Source organism: Pleurodeles waltl, chromosome 4_1 (genome assembly GCF_031143425.1).
Source record: "Pleurodeles waltl isolate 20211129_DDA chromosome 4_1, aPleWal1.hap1.20221129, whole genome shotgun sequence".
Taxonomy (NCBI): domain Eukaryota; kingdom Metazoa; phylum Chordata; class Amphibia; order Caudata; family Salamandridae; genus Pleurodeles; species Pleurodeles waltl.
This window is the reverse complement of record NC_090442.1, coordinates 409,474,989-409,488,031: the sequence shown is the minus strand read 5'-3', so window position 1 is coordinate 409,488,031 and position 13,043 is coordinate 409,474,989. Positions and strand designations below refer to the sequence as shown.

Sequence of the window (13,043 nt, the reverse complement as noted above, 5' to 3'; positions counted from 1 at the left end):
GAGCTATTCGCATTGTAAATAACTAACTGGATTTTTCTTACCATATAAACTGAAAATGAAAATAAAACAGTTGGCATAAGCGAGCCAACTCAAGTGCTACCGTGAGCGTGAAGAGAGACACAAAAGGAAAAAGAAATTTGCTCGCAGTCAAAGTTCTCGGCAAAAGTGCAATTATCCAGGTCACAGGGTCGATGGCCATGGCGATAACAAAATCTCCCTAAGGAGGGACACACGTAAAGCAGTTATGAACCAAAACAAATAATTTTTTCAAGTCAAGCCCATTAACGAGTGATAGTGATGGGCGTGCGGTGGGTGTAGTTAAAAGCCCAGATACATACCAACACGTCGAAAAAGCATTGCTTGCGCGCTGCTATGCTCAACCTAAAAAATGGACGCAGTATCAATACATGAAAGCGTGATAAATTACAGCGCTGGTTAAACAAGAGTTAACATAGGAACAAATTGAGGATGGGGGGAGTATAATACAAGGAACACAGAGATCGACTGGGGGCAGTACCAGTGGGACTGCAATGGATGTACATTTAGATAAGTACTGAAAATAACATTTTTTTATAAACAGAAGAGCTCGAGATATTTCTTGAAAATAGTCAGGGATGTGGTGGTGAGTAAAGCTGGCAAAAGGGGTTTCCAGATTCTGGTTGCACCGCCTGAGAAAGACTGAGCCTTTGTACACTTTTTCTTGAAAGGAGGAAGTTCTCAGAGAAATGTTCCTGTGCTCCAAAGAAAGTATTAGCCACCAGATGGGATCAGTTTGATAGTCGGGTATCAAGGCATGGCTCAGTGAATAACCTTGTGCTCCATATACACCATCTAAATAAATGATCTAGCTTTGACAAAATGAGCTGCTGCACACAGTACTGATTTGAGGAGCAAGGTAAGTTTTGTAAAGGACAGTCAGGAATGAGATATGATAGTCAATTCAGCACAGCACCAGGGACTGAACTGGCCTCTTTAGCTGAAATGCATTAGCGGATCTCCCATAAGTCTCAACTGGAAACCTGCACTTTTGGTATAGTGCATATTGAAAATTGAGGGTTGAATCTTTCGTCCAGAAAGACAGCCAGATATCTAATACCATTAATTACAGTGGTTTTACCATTAACTTTTTACAAGAATCAGTCCAGATGTGAACCACTTTACTGGCAGGAGACAACGAAATGAGGAGAAATTCAGTTTTAGAGGGATATAGTTTTACATGGTGGAATGGTGGGCAGTCAGTCAATCTTGTACTTTCTTCAGTGTGGCAGCAAGGAAATTGATATAAACGGACAAGGACATCTTGAGGTAAAGCTGTGACATCAGCATATTTATGTTAAAAAATTCCTGTGTGTTTCGGCAAAACTCCAAAAAGATTAACTAAAGGTTGAAAAGATTTGTAGCCAAAACTGAACCTTGAGGAGCACCTTGTTGCCAGGGGGACGAGCTTGAGATATAGTGGCCAGGTATCACCTATTGGATTAGGTTGGTAAGCTAGGAAATGAAGCAGTTCTTACAAGACTTTGCCCCCAATGACTATATATTTTCCGAGAATAATATATTAAGAGTAACAAGGTTAACAACATTGAAGGCAGCATATAAATCAAGTAGAAGACGTAGACATGGAGTTTCCAGCCTCGTGAATGCAGAAAGTACTTTATACCACTGTAGCAAAACAGTTTGATTACTGTGGCCTTGTCTGAAAGCCAGACTGCAAGCCATCTAGCATATCAATATCAGTAATATACTGAAAGAATTGAGTGTCAATTACCTTGGCAAGGGAAAGAAGTTCAAAACAAGCCTAGCGTTATTTAAGTCATCTGAGCTGGTCGATAGTTTGTCCTGTAAGGGCGTGGCCCACTTTGTGACAATCTAGAAGAACTCAATGAGCCAGGGATAGGTTCACTAGAGTGTAGATGGGTGGCCATTTCTTAGAGGTGTTAGATTGGGCTTGGTCAGTATGGTAACGTAAGGGAGTCATATTAGCAAAAATATTTAAGGAAGAGTCCTCTGAGATCAAATCAAAATTAAGCCAACTTCACTAAGTCAAGTTGGCTGATACAGTTCTAATGTTTTTTTGAGTCACAGATTTTGTGGAGGCAGACTTTGCCTTCTCTTACCCATCAAACAAGTTAGAAAATTATTTTCCTTTACATCCAGGTGCTTCACAGGTATGAAAACTTGATTAGTTATTGACTGTTTCAAAGAGTTGTTTGGCCAATTTTTTGCACAATCAGTTAATGATTTTGATTTATCACGCCTTCACCTTGAAAAGACAACTTTTGTAATGTTTTTCTGGCACCTCTGAACGCAAGATTTGAGGCAGAGAGTTTTTCCAGAAGCAGCACACTGTCTTCTTTCTGGGAAATGCAATCAACACCTCACCTGTCCTTTACAGATCATTATTGGTGGCCATAACTTCTTACTGAACACCATTTAAATTTTTATTAAGGGCACCTCTTTGAAAGTCGGAAAATGTTGGTTTTCTCTTCAGTGGGGAATATGAGATGTCTCACTGTAGCTCTGCATTTCAGAAATCTTTCACCATTCCTTAAGCGTCACCCTCATATTTCCTCTGTGGTCGAGGGAGTCCACACAGAGCCTGTTCATGGGACTCCACTCAGTGATTTTGTCCTCTATGGTTGCCATAATTTTCTATATTTCGATTTGGTTTGAATGCCTCCCACCCCACTGTGACTAACCAAGTCACTGTTGGTGCACCTTCATTACTTTTTGGCAAGTCTGCTCTTTGAGCACAGCCATCAATGGGGGATTGGGTTATCACAATGCTCTCTGCTGGCTTTCTCAGCTACTCAGTCATTCTCAGTTCTGAAAGGCGCATAAAGCTTGTTTCTCTTATCAGTGCCTGGCCTCTATAAACCCAAAGCTAACACCGAAACCATCTTGAAGGCTTGTGGTTGTATCACACCAGGTGCATTGTAAGGACAGAGAAAGGAGGAAGACGGGATGACTAAGCTCTGGATGTTAATGGGTCTCTATGCGTGAGGCATGCAGGAGGCCAATGGGAGGAACAGCTTGTAGCAATATCAAGGGTCATACTTACAACTTCGCCTGTTACTCAGTAGCAAAAACTAAACAGTGGCTCAGCCCATAGTAACAATGAGAGTCATGCTGGGAACTTTAGCAGAGTGACTGGATTAGACTCAAAAACAAACAATCCACAGATAAGTTCAAAAGCCATATCACAGACAATCAAACAGCATGGTCTACCCTGAAATTTAATATTGCAAATACAAACAAAAAATGAATCAAAAATAAGCACAGCACCTTGAAATGAAGTATTTCAAGCTCAACTGTACCTTTTTTACCTTGAGCTGAAATTACCATATCTTGCACTTTCTTATATCTGTTCAGGCACTGCCGCAGATCTTCTATCTTTCGATCCTGAAAAAAAAAAAGCAAACAAACGTCTGTGAGGTAAAATTAAAATATGAAATTACTATTTTATGTAGTGGATGACAACTAAAACTTTTATTCAATTAATGTGCCTGCATTTAACTTTATCAGTAATAAACTAATGGATCCTTTTAATAAATTACCAAACTGCAGGCAGGTCTTTTCAAGAACTCTCCAGCAAACGTGAACCTAACCAAGGATCAGCTGTAACAGGAAACTAGTCTGATCAGTGCAAGGCTTTTCCTTAAAAATACAGCTCCTCAACTTCATTGACCTCATTCAAAATCTAAGTGAAGCAATATGCAACTCTCCCAAGAAGAGCCAATAAAAAGTAAAAATAAATCCATAAACAATTTAATTTGGAAAGTCAACTGCCACTGGAACCAAGCTACACCAGACTGAAGTGGTTCAATCAGGCCGATATCAGTCTTGTGTTGCCATTTACAGATTACCTGGCTTGGCCCTTTGGGCTGACTGTTCCCACTGAAGCAGGGCCAGGACTGACTTGCATAGAGTTGGGTCTAATCTGAGATGGCATGATGGGCAAAAGAGCAATGGGATGGAATCCTACCCCAAGGAAATGCCAGCTGTTAGACTTATTGCAAGCATTGCTCCCATCATTTTCTATGTGTCTGATGGAACACTGAGTAGTCAGTGTTTTGTTTTTCCAGTGGTTGGTTCCTTGCTCACTGTGCTACTGGAAACAAGCTTTACTGGTCTGATGAGGCCCAAAAAGGCCCAAACCAGTCCTGGGTTGCTTGTGTTCCAGTTCAGCTAGGATCTGGCTTGGCAGTTTGGGGTGGACTGTTCTTTCTGGAGCAGGACCAAGAATGATTTGCATATGGCTGGTTCTAATCTGAGGTGGCATGATGGGCAAAAAAAGCATTGGGTTTTAATGCTAATTACTTGGCAGAGGTTAGATTTACTGCAAACATTCCTCCCATCACTTTTTGTGTAGCTGAAAAATAAAAACTCTTTTTAATAGTATAAGACAGTATAGTCTAGTGTTTTACTTACTGGTAGATCCTACACTACGGAGTCCTCACCTTCAGATAATCCTCAGGAGACAGACCACAGAAGATTTACAAAAGAAATGCTCTTATGCGGCAGTAGGTAGTACCATACAGCTCTGTATTGGAATTATTTCATTCCAGAAGTGACAAAAGATGCTGCATGGAAGCACAGATGTCTGCTTCTTTTTTGAAGCTGTTCGAGCACTCAGATGTGGAGTCCAACAGCAATCAGAGGTACCAGTCTGAAGATTAGGAAATTGGGAACTTCTTAGATTGGAAAAGAGACCAATCTACAGAATGGAGCGGTAGGAGGGCAGTCGGGCATCCGCAGTTAGATAGACTATTCACCAGAAAGAGAGTTGCCAAAGGTAAGTAAGGTGGACACTTCTAACTGCAGATTCCTCTGATTTAGAACAGATACCAAAGCAGTACATCCCAAGATGATGAGTCTATGGAACGGGTCAGATCAAAAGTCCTGCAGAACCAAACAAGCGAAATGCCTTTACCGTCATACCTGACTGTCAAGGCAGTAGTGCTTTGTGAATCTGTGAACCAGTGCCAAAGATGCAGCCTAACAGATATCAAGAACAGACACTCAACGAGCCAACACAGTGGTAGCAGCCTTGGTCCTGGTGAAATGGGCCCTCAGTCCTTAGAAAGCTGCTCCTCACCAATGTGTAGCACATCTTAATGTAGAGGATTATCCACATCTACAAAGTCCTTTTGTGCGCTGAATTGCCTTTCTTTGCCACAGAGAACCCACAAAACGCGGATGGTCATCATGATGGTCTTTCTTGCAATTTATGTAAAAGCTCAAGGCTCTCTTGAGATCCAGCCAATGGAGTCTCTCCTTTCATGGAGCAAAGAACGTTGGGTGGGTGATGGATCTGCCAATGTGAAAAGGAGTCACCACTTTTGGCAAAAAGGATGCCTTGGTCCTCAAGACCAGTTTATCTGGGGAAGAAGACAGCTGCACGAATAAAGTTTAGAGCTCACTCACGAGCCGAGGTTATTGCAATAAGGAACACAGTCTTCAAAGTCAGGAGACAGTGAACAGCTGTGCACAGGTTCAAAGGGAGTGCATATGAGAAAAGTGTGGACTAAACAGATTCCAATGTGGCATGACAAAGATTTTAGAGGGAAATGATTATGTCCCACCTCTTATAAACCTCATCACAATAGGTGATTTAAACAAGGATGGCTGGTTCAGCAAACACAAATGTTTGAAAGCAATAACCTTTAGTGGTGGCCACTGTAAGTCCTTGTTTGACCGGAAACAAAAACAAGCAAGACGTCAGACAGTTTGGACTGTAACAGGACCGTATTTTGCTAGTGTCACATCAGGTCACACACTTGTCTAAGTGACAGACAGATGGACTTTGTAGAGGGACACCTGGGCAGCAAAGATGACATCCACAACTTTGGGACTGCTGCCACTCAATCAGAACGAATGAAGGTGTAGATTGTGCAGGTTCGGGTGGAGTACACTGCTCTGTTACTGAAACAGAAGATCTTCCTGAAGTGGCAGACTGATTGTAAGACAGATTCTCATGCTCAGAACTTCTGAGTACCACAGTTTACTGGCCCAATGCAAAGCCATTAGTATGACTTGGGCCTGGTCATTCCTGATCTTCGGAAATCTGGACAGGAAAGGAATGGTGCATATCAGTCCCATTCCCCACTCTATCTAGAATGTACATTAGAGAGTGTTTTCTCAGAAACTCCAGCACACACAAGTTTTGACAAAGAGTATTCCCAAAAGTGGCAAAAAGATCTAGCCAGGGCACTCTCCATTACTGAAGGATGTCTTGTGCAACCCTGGGAAGTATCTGTAGTTTGCATTCTGCCAGGAACCATCAGCGGAGTTTGTCCGCCCTGGTGCTGAAAGATTTGTCAAGTGGTTCATGGCCAAGAAAATGCCCCGGTGCACCAGTAAGCTCCAGAGATGAAGAGCATCCTGGCTCAAAACCCAGGACCTTTTTGGGTCTCCTCCGAAATCTGGATCGAATAGAACAGGTTCCCTCGTTGCTGGTCCCACTAAGACTTCATGGTCCACTGCAGAGCTCGCATATGCCACCTGGGGTATCCAGCCTTTACCAAGCATGCTTTATCATTCAGGTAAGTAGCACACAGGTGTTTTAACTTTAGCACAGATGTAATAATTTTTCGTTTTAATAACAATTTTTATGTTCTTTTTTAAAAATAGGTTGTTCAGGTCTGGGTAGAGGTAAAGGGAGGTTTGGGTGATTTTAGTGTTTAGGGATGGGTACAGGTAAAGGAAGGGCATGAAAGGGTGGTATTAGGGTTTAGGAGTGATTAGAGATAAAGGGATTGAAGGGTGAATTTATGGTTTAGGAGAGAGTAGTGGGAAAGGGAGGTAATGATAATTTTAGGGGTCAGTAGAAGTAAAGGGAGGAGAGGGTGAAATTATGGACTGGGGATACACATACACACACACACAACATTTTATTACACTATACACTGAAAAAGCAACGGTTGAGGGGTGTCATACTTAAATGAAAATGTCAGTTAAAATATATTGTTTCAAACTACCAAAACCACTGAAATTAACTAGTTCTAGCTATTTCAAGTAAATAGCTCATGCCATTAAAGCAATGGTAACTCGCGCCCCCACAATGCACAGGCATATCATCAATGTTGTAATTTCAGATGTTGCAGTTATGTTATCAATGATGTCACAGATCATGTCATGAGTGATGTAATATTAGCCTAATTAGAAGTGCATGGCGAGGGCGTGAGTTACAATTACTTTAGGACATGAGTCCTAGTTACTTGAGATAACTATAGTGATTTTCACTGGTTTTGTTACCTTGAAACTGTATGTCTCAAGACATTTTCACCTAATTATATAACATCCCTTTAACATTTTAGTGGAAAGAAATATATATACACACACACACTACAAAAATGCATGGTAAAGGATCCATGATGTAATGCTACATATAGTAAAGGTCAACACATCATATTACATGCGTGATGAAGGCATGCAATACAATTTAATACAGCTTCCACCTGGCATAGTTGAAGAGTGGGATGCAGGAGGCCAAAAACCCTCAGAGCCACTCTATCCAAGACTCATGACAGAGGCTAAAACATCAGGGTCATAGGCTGAATGTCCTGGACTCGTCGTGACTGAGGGCAAGACCAACACTGCACCGAATCTAGAATGGCTGCAATGAAAGGGAGCCTCAGCGAAGGAGTCAGATTTGACTTTGGCCTGTAGATAGTGAACACCAACAATGTCAGAAGGCTCGCCATTGCCTGGAGGTGGCAAAAACTGACTGTGGGGAGTCTGCCTTCAACAGCCAATTGTCGTGGTAGTGTGAAAATGGGACCCCCAGTCTCTGAAGGTGAGCTGTGACCACCACCAAAGTGACAACCAGAGGGGCAACAATTAAACCAAAGGGGTACATAGCAAATTGAAAATGCTCCTACCATACCCTGAACCACAAGTAGCGTCTGTGAGACTGCAGGACGAGTACATGAAAGCAGGCCTCCTGCAGGTCCAAAGCAACATTTAGTCTCCTGGAACAAGGGCAAACAGAACCGGGGCCAATGGATTTCTAAGGCAGCTATGGCTCACACAACCGCATACCAATATCAGCGCCACAGTTCCAGCCTTGTTGGTTTTCCCAAAACAGCAACTGGCTGTTAAAGATGCTGCTGCCACAAGGGCAGAAATACAAATAATTTTGTAATGGGGGCACTCAACAGATCCTGAACAAATAGATCACAGTAGTCCTTGAGTTTGCACATCAATCAGTTTGTACAACAGTTTGTGCGAGAATGTCTATCCCAACATGACGAAGAGTGTTAAGAGACTGCAACAATGTACTTGCCTTGCAAAATGAGATTTATGGGACTCATTTAATGATTCTAACTGATGGGATAAGATGGTCACTCAAACAGAGTGTCTTGTGATACTGCACTCCAACAGGATTTCATTTTCACCCTGAAGAATTTCAATGAACAAAATGCACTGTTTGTTTTGAAGAATCATAAGAGAAGAATTAATAAAGAAGGAACTTGACAACTCAAGGATTACTGTGATCTAATTGATCAGAGTCTATGGAGTTCTCTAACTCAAGTTACTGAAAACCAAGCCCAACGTGAGCATCTTGAAGTTCACCTTCCGTAAAGAGGTTTGTAGGGCGGAGGTCTCTAATAGGGCAAAGGCCTCAGTCCTTGTGCACAAGAAAATAACAGGAGAACCACACAATCCTTATTTCTGGGGCCAGAACCCCTTCAAAGGCTCCTCTGGCCAAAAAGCCTGAACCTTTCGAAGCAAGATGGACAGGTGCTCCTCTGAAAGCCACTCTGATGTGGGCAGAAGATGTAGTGGGTTGGAAAGGAATGGCCACAATTAACAACCTAAAGGCTTCATATGTCTGACCCTGCACAGGTATGCTATACCTCTCGAGCAGCCTCCAAAAGAGGCAAAGCTACTGAAGAAGTTATCTAACACGAGTACAGGAATCCAAGGAATGCACGGTGGCTGACTCTCTTTAAAGAATTCCATGGCAGAATCAGCCTTCTCGCTAAGCAGATGAGTCCAGTTGAAAGGCAAATCCATGAGTGATGCCTGCACATCTCCAGTGAAGTCCATGGATCTCATCTATGCTCAACGCTGAAGAACAATACTAGGGCCCCAACTGCTCTGCTCAAGCAGTGTCCAAATCAGATATTGACTTATTTGTCCACATCCTGACCAAGCTTGATGGTTTGAGCCAGGAAGGCACAAAATTATTTATGGTCTACAGGCAAGATCTCAATTATCATGCCCTAGAGAGCAAACAAATATCCTAATAAACGGCTGGCATTCCCGGACCTCAAAACTTGTGGATGCGAACATGAATTTCCTGAATGCCTGAATGATTTTCGAATCTTGGTCAGGAGTGGGGTATGGGAAGTATGCTTTGGTTTTTCACAGGGAAAGAAGTGTGGTAAACCCTGCTGGTGGAATCTTGCACCACCAGACTTTTTCTGGCATGATATGTTGTTTCTGGAGTGGGGTCACCTAATGCGGTCTGTGGGTCTGACTCCCTGACTCCCTGCCTGTTCTCCAATGGGCAAGAACAAGGATTAGCCCAGGTACTAAGTAATGTGTTGGTTAGGGCCTCATTGAATGGCTGTATATATTCAGTACAAACATTTGTCTTGACTTCCATAGTGTTATCACCATAGAGAAAGAAGCACTCCATCTCCACCAACGGCTCAGGGGTGCAGGTTTTACCAACCTAGTATATGGGAAGTGTTTAACTCACTGGCCTCCTGTAAATTCATGCAAAGACTGTCTTCACTACAGAGTGGGGGTAAATCATTTTCATCATCTCAGTCGTCTCTACAAAGGCTGGTGGACTTTGATCAGATTCAGAACTGAAAAGCTGGAGTGCTGGAGGACTACTCTGTGGTAAAAGTATTATTGTATCTCATTCAGGCTGTATGGGGACCGGGTGTGTCATTGTGAATGTGGGACAGGACCATGGTAGAGGTGGAGATGAGATTGGCTCGAGTCGCACACAACTACAGGTATGAGACCCTCTGCAAAAACAGCAATGTGGAAGGGAACAGCGTGGATTAAGGTGTCATTGTGGAAGTTGGCTCCAAAGCTGTGGTGGAAACAGAAATGGGTTCTAGAGGCACAGACTGCACTAAGGATGGATCCATTGGCAGCAACCCGACTGGAGGCCCCTACAGATCCCAGGGCCCAGAACTGTGCCAGAAGGGATCAGAAAGAGTGCCTTTTTAAAGGCCCCAATCTGTTGCAATGTTCCCCATAGCCCAGGCCACTCGGGGTGCAACGGGATCGGCTGAGCAATCAGTTTCTCAGAGGGGCATCAGGAGCAAGACCAAGAGGCTCCATGACCTCCTTGTGACTTCTTTGGCAGAGAGTGGAGGAACTGGGATGAATCCCACTTAGCCTTTTTGCTTTCACTTCGACTTACTGGATGACTTGGACAGCAATGAGGATCTAATAAAAAAAAACAGCTATGATAAGGGGAGCGGGTCAACAGTCTCAACTTCATGCAGGACGTGCAAGATTTCTGACAATATTCGGTGACATACAACTTGCTTCAAGTTCCCAAATCGCCATCGAATTCATGAGGGCACACTTCACACAATCTGGGAGATGTGCCCCAAATGCAAACACCTTGAGAGGGAGGCCTGCAGGTGTACTCGACACAGGATTCAGATCTCCCTGTGGGTCGAACAGCGAAATTGTATCTCTTGAACATGTGGGAGCAAGAGACCCCACCAAACAAAGTTCAAGATACTGTGAGTATGGGACTCTCAGTGGCGAAAGGAACACAGGTAGTCTCTGGAGGCCAGCTCCCCATCTTAGATAAGGAAGTGAAAGAAAAGGTGGACTGGTGTATGCTGAGCAAAAGCACATGTACGAGATCACAGGGTGTCACTAAAAAGGGTAAAAAATATGGTTTACATGAAAACAATATAGAGGCATGGCATGAGGTAAACCAAGGTTAGTAATCATTGTGAAGATGTCGCATGTAGATTGTGGGCTGCTCGAGATTAAATCTTAACAGTTTCTATATGGTGTTCTAAATTAAACATCCCTTGGGTTTGACCACCTAATGCGATGCCTGGTGACACTGCTTAATATTGTAAAACAATAATAAAAAGATTGGGGAAAAGCATGCAAAACGTTAGAGTTATTAAGCACATTCTGTCTGTGGAAAAGAGACTGCTGAAGATGTTCTCTTTAAGGTGCAGCTAACAATGGGCACTGTTGGGAATGTAGACTGTTTAGATTTTGTTTGCCTTTCATGAATACATTGTTAATAAAAAACAATCGACAATAATCAGGACCAGTCGAATTATGCAGTGTTGTGGCGTTTACCATACAATTTTGGTGTTACTGAAATTGCTGCATATCTTAACCAAAAATGTTTCAACTCAATTTGCCTGGCAACAAGCTGCATAACTTCCGTTCTCACTGTCACATAATTAGATAACACTGCTACATACTTGGACTTCATAACCCTAGTGGCCTTGATCAAGCCACGGTGTTAAAATAATACATAAATCTTCACTGAGCTTCGAACAGGAGGCTTATTCACAACACCAAAGGTTTCTCCCTCTGACCCCCATCAGCGCACTTTTCACTGTCAAACGGTCTGAGCCTCACACAACATTCTAAACAAAGTGAGGCACCAAGGAGAAGGGGGGGGTTATATTAAGAGGGTAGGAGAAACATGGGATGATCAAAGATGATACAACACATAGCTTAGTCTCAAGCTTTTAAAGGAGGAAAAACACAAGAAAAATCTAAACGCCTATTTTTGTCTAATGAGAAGACCCACTTGAGGTGTGTGTTGCTACTTCCACATGTTTCACAAACCAAATTTTGAAACCAAATGTTTTTAATTTCCCTAAAATGACACGGTCAAAAACATGTTTGCTATTAAAGCAGAATTAAAAAGAGTATCAACATTTACACAGCGTTTAGAATGTATGTTTTTTTTTTTTTTTTTACCTTTTCTTCATTTGCAGCCATTAGGGATTCCATAGCCCTCTTCAATTTTAATACCTCAAGATCTAAAGGAATAATATCACAAAACAAACAAAATTACTTTCATCAGACAATATGGCTCATTGATCTCGTCAGTGACAACATAATGACAGATTAATACGAGGTAGTGAATTACACTCACCTTTCAATTCTCATTTACGGCTCTTTATATTTATGCGTTAAAATCTGAAACTTTTCTTGCAACAACCGGGGCCTACATTTCCCAAAAAGTGTCAAAGGATGGCTCTTTGGAGCAAGGTTTCCTGTAATCTGTGCCCAATGCCCAGAACTCCAAGTGTGTAGAAAATGCTGCCAAACACAGCCAATACATAATGAACTAGACCCAAATACACTGAAGCACGCTTAAAGAAAAAGACAAAGGTCTTGAGGTCCAAGCTGACTTGGTGGAAGGGCTAACAGAAGATGGCACAGCAGATGAGAATAACAGTACTTGAGGCTCATAAATTCACAGTGTGGGCCCTGTAACTATGACTGACACAACAACAGGTGTAGTGAGGAGTTGTCCCAAAACCATCCACACTCACATTTTCTGTCAAGAACTTGGACATCTTAACTACGCCATGCCGCTACCGTGCTGATGCCACAACTGTCACCTCAGACATTATGGCATCTCTGGCTTCCCTGCAGAGACCAGAGAACAATGATAACAGTTGTGTCATCATGCAGCGCCGCGAGGTGAAATCCCACTCCAGACATCCAAATACGGACGTAGAATTCTATAGCACAGGAATTCATTTTCTAAGTAAAGCACAGAGAACATATTCTTATCAATGTTGGCTTTATTTTCTTGTCCCTGCCTTGTACTTCTTAGGATGGACTCTCACCACTACGCAATTTATGTGCCGAGACGGGCCCTTTTGGGGGTTGTTATAGAGCGTATATCATGTGGAGTTGACTGAATTGACTCAAGATGTTTTTCTGCTACTTTCATAAGGGCGAGTGTAGCCTCGGCAGCGATTTGAGAGCGAGCAAGTCTGATATCCACAAATGAACAAAGACTGGGTTCCTAACTGAAATGTAAAATGCTTTCCAAAGAGACAAAT

At 42.5% G+C, this 13,043-nt stretch overlaps 1 protein-coding gene across 9 annotated transcripts in view; it reads right to left on the bottom strand.

The window, feature by feature from the left end:
- PPFIBP1 (PPFIA binding protein 1) overlaps nucleotides 1-13,043 on the bottom strand; it is a 736,231-nt gene that overhangs the window by 436,559 nt on the left and 286,629 nt on the right. For 5 of the 9 annotated variants that reach the window (XM_069228638.1, XM_069228632.1, XM_069228635.1 and 2 more), the window contains 2 exons: nucleotides 11,944-12,005; nucleotides 3,318-3,402 (listed from right to left, as the gene is read on the bottom strand). In XM_069228638.1, the coding sequence (XP_069084739.1) occupies nucleotides 3,318-3,402; nucleotides 11,944-12,005 (147 nt within the window). The remainder of the gene's footprint in view (nucleotides 1-3,317; nucleotides 3,403-11,943; nucleotides 12,006-13,043) is intronic. The other 4 variants (XM_069228637.1, XM_069228633.1, XM_069228636.1 and 1 more) reach the window with 1 other exon arrangement.